The 3,965-nt window shown below is 40.4% G+C and overlaps 1 protein-coding gene across 1 annotated transcript in view; it reads left to right on the top strand.

The window, feature by feature from the left end:
• LOC121302637 (DNA polymerase alpha catalytic subunit-like) overlaps positions 1–1,621 on the top strand; it is a 31,938-nt gene extending 30,317 nt beyond the window's left edge. Inside the window, exon 10 of the mRNA XM_041232650.1 lies at positions 1,506–1,621. Coding sequence (XP_041088584.1) covers positions 1,506–1,616 — 111 coding nt within the window. The 3' untranslated portion in view covers positions 1,617–1,621. The remainder of the gene's footprint in view (positions 1–1,505) is intronic.
• The last annotated feature ends 2,344 nt before the right edge of the window (positions 1,622–3,965 follow it).

The following is a 3,965-nucleotide window of genomic DNA, read 5'->3' on the forward strand; positions in this document are numbered from 1 at the left end:
GCCGACTCCTGTAGATGAGAAAAGCAGATTCCGCAAAGATACCTCTGGACATTCCATGAAATCCACTAGTTGTGTGTGTATCATGGAACTCTGTGTGTGTGTGTATACCGTGCAATTCTCTGTGTGTGTGTACCATAGCGTGGTTATATTTTAGTACCAGTTACTGGTCAACAGGAAACTCCTCGATGATGATATACAGTAGGCATTGCCCGGTGAATCTCTTGCTTGTACAGCAGATGCCTTTGGTTTTGCTTTGAGCTGCTTACCTGCCTGACCCTGGCATTTCCAGTAGGCTGTGCAAACTGATCATTTTCAAATCAGTTTAGAGGCAAAAGCTTCCTCCACACAACACTGCCCTATTTTATGATTAACTTCTTGACGAGCTGTGTAGCTGCTCAAGGGGTTGCTGTGGCTCGACCCAAACTAAAGCACCTGCTTGCGTCTCGGAGCGCACAAGCGTTTTCACTGTTTTGCACCAGCAGTCCACTTATTTCTACCGTTTCTTTTAAGGTCGGCCAACTGCATCCTTGAACCTTCATCTGTCTAAGTGCTGCCGTAGTTTTGCTGCAGCTGATTGGCAGGGGCTGCTGTAGATCCATTACCAGCAACATGGCACTTTGCATTTCTGAATTGACGAGCAGCTATATTGACCTAGTGCTTATTATGGGTCAACAGCTGCGTTAACCAGCGGAAGGACTGAGGGGCAATTAAAATGAATTGGCAAAAAATATACCTTCCTAATTTACTCAAATTTGTTATTTATGCTAACATTGTATGGCTTCTATGGTGACACTAAACAGAATGGACCCGATAATGGCAATTAACATAAAAATATAATGGCTAATCAAATTGACAGCAACTGTTTCTCATCATCTCGACACACAATGCATTATCAAAACAAACTATTATGAAGGAGGTAATTTCAGCTCTTTTTATTCAACCTGCTGAATGCGCACAGTCATGGAGATGTGTTCCAGCAATTACGACTGAATTTAAAACTAAACAAATAGCTTAATCTCCAGCCTTTCTTTTACATACAAAAAACATCTCTGCTTAAGCTGCCTGGATTGATCTATAAAAACCTGCAATACTGGCATATGCTTAGGGAATAGTGTGGCTGTGTGGATACGCAATGTGTCCATTTTGATATATATCACTGTACATAGATATGTTAATAAAGATGAAAAGAATAAAACATTTCTCTCCATTTTTATGTGCATAGAAAGATGTTGCTATTTGTATGTGTTCCATATGTGACCCAACTATGTTTTGAAAACTGAAAATACATGGAAAAATAGAAGAAAAAAATAGATCTTTACTTACTAGGCTTATGGAAATTGAGGCTGTTTTGGGTACATAAGATCACTATAGATGCATATAATTGTAAATGGGGTTTGCAAACAATGTGTGTTGAAAATGATCTCTTTACTGAGGGTTCTGCTCTTTGTAAGTCATCTCAGAAATCATTAAAAGATTTTTTTTTTTTTTTTTTTTTTTTTTTTTAGTACCCTGAAAAAGCTCTCTACACCCAGCTCTGCTATTACCGGTATATTTTTGACTGGGATTATGCTGTGGAAAAAGTTATACCTCAACAAGACAAAGGTACGTCCTTTTAATCTACTCCAACTGCCCAACATCCGAAGAGCCTGTTCCCATGAAAACTAGACTGGCTTGGTTCCTGGTATACAGACCCCCTGTATAGTGAGCGGTGTGCAGCTGCACTGTGCATCCCAGCCTGTGTGTAAAGATCTGCGGCTGCATGCTGTGCCCGCTCTTCTGTACAGCAAGTCAGTATAATGCTTGTCATTTTAGAGTTTGAATTCAGGGAAAAGGAGCATGTCTACAGCAAGGGCACTAAATTCAAACTGGAGAGAAACACCAGAGAGCAATGCAGAATGTATGGAGCGAAGTGAGCTGCATTTAAGATCCCGTGACAGTCTTGTGTGTGATCTGAGTGGCTTGGCTATGAAAACGGGGCAACAATATTGGCGCCGGGCAGACATGATCTAAACGCTGACGGTATGCTGGATCCACAGCTTGAGTCCGAAGGGGTTAAAGTGAGTTTGCTGTAATCCGTAGCTTTGTGGATAATAGAAATGTGTCCTGGTGTGCCCAGTCTATTAGACGCAGTGCATTAGCTGAGCCGGGAGGGGGTGGGGGTGCAAGGTGGATAAAGAATTAGCCAGTATGGTGCCCAGCTTCATCGACTGCTTTCCCAGTGCATCCTAAACCATGGAACTCATCCCACAGTCCTAGGAAAGGCTGCTGTTAGTGTCACGCTGTGTGCCGATTCTGTAATCCAATCTTTCTAAAGCTGCTGTCGCTTGTGTATATTGGAGGTCCTGCAAGGGCAATTGCACCGCTCTTGCAGCAAGGTTAACAATTACAAGGAGGACCTTTCGCTGAAGGATAGCGCTGGGTTCACGTTTTGTATCTGCACAAATTATCACTTGATGCTCTTGTATTGTGAATAACAAGTAGTCTACACTAGCCTACCAAAACATCATGCTGGATCAATCTGTGGGCTCCCTCTGCAACTATGTATGTACGGCTAGCACTTCCAGTAAAAAACGCACCTAAACGTCATAGAAAAATACACATTTTACTTTGATATAAATGCAGGCTCTCCGTGTCATCCATAAAATAACCCATCTATAAGGAGATGCTGTTCTTTCTAGGTGGCCTCTGTGCTTTTAAATGTAGGTACGTATATTTTCTTAAATTCTGTCCTTCCGGTACTTTTTTTCTTCTTTGGTACTGGACCTGAGAATTTTCCCAGCTGGCGCCGGTTCTGCTTGCTGCCTTGTCAGTGTTTGTAGTAAGAAACTGATCAAATTAGGTCAGCCCCTCCGCGTCCGCAGTGATTTTATTTGAAACGGCATGTATTAAAGCAGCCAACCACACTGATTACATTGCAAGCCTCATTTGATTTCATACGCTCGCACATTAGAGAAAAGCTTAGTTTTTTAAACGTGTGATTGTGCCTGCACCTTGTGCAACTCCAAAGGTCACTTGTAATTTGCAGTGGAGTTTGCAGGGATCTGATTCAGGAAAGCGGTCAATTGAATGTATGCAGTTTCATTTTCAAAGCCTTATGAATACTAAGGTTGACGGGAATGGTCTTTTTAAATGAATCCTCTTAAATTAAAATCCAATGTAAAGTGCTACAGTAAAAGCCCCTTTCTGTTTATATGTCACTATTAATCCATATATATTTAACGTACCCTAATCAAGGGAAAGAGTGTTTGAAAACAAACAGTGGAGGTACTTCTAGGCTTTTGATGCCATGGTAACTACACTCATTTACTGCTGTTTAAATCTATTAATGTGCTTCTGATGTGATGTACTGCATAGCTAATGATGGAACGATCTACTGATACTTTCTGTTTAACCCTTCAGGCATCATTGTATTGAGTCTATTCATTCCATTGATTTTCCTTTATTTTCTATATTGTACAATATCTGATTTTAATTCTTTTAAAGCTACACGTTTTAGGTTGTTCATGTTGTTTTTTTTTTTTTTTTTTTTTGGAAAATGTTCAGCTATTGGTTCATTTGCTTTGTTATTTATGTTTGGTAGGTGATTCGGTATTCTTTTAAATAATGCTGTGCCTGTCTCTCTCTTTCATTCATACAGAACATAAATACATAGCGCAGCACACAAAGCATACAGCAGTTGTGCAGCTTTTATATATTGCACTATCCAAGTCATTTGCATAATACATGTATTTGTCACCCAAAGGGTGGCCCATTAAGACATCTGGTTTTACTACAGGTTGAGGGTGTATAAAAGGATTTATTTTTTGTAAGTAATCTACATGCATGCATGCACACAGTATTGAACTAAAGGGGCAACGGTTGTGCTTAACTTGGAGTTGAGTTAAGGTCACGACTTACGTCATGCAGCATGGTAATGAAATATGGAAAGGTACAATCCTTGTTCTGGCTCTCTTGAAAGCCTAGTG

The sequence above is a fragment of the Polyodon spathula genome, chromosome 30 (genome assembly GCF_017654505.1).
Source record: "Polyodon spathula isolate WHYD16114869_AA chromosome 30, ASM1765450v1, whole genome shotgun sequence".
In the NCBI taxonomy this organism is placed as follows: Eukaryota; Metazoa; Chordata; class Actinopteri; order Acipenseriformes; family Polyodontidae; genus Polyodon; species Polyodon spathula.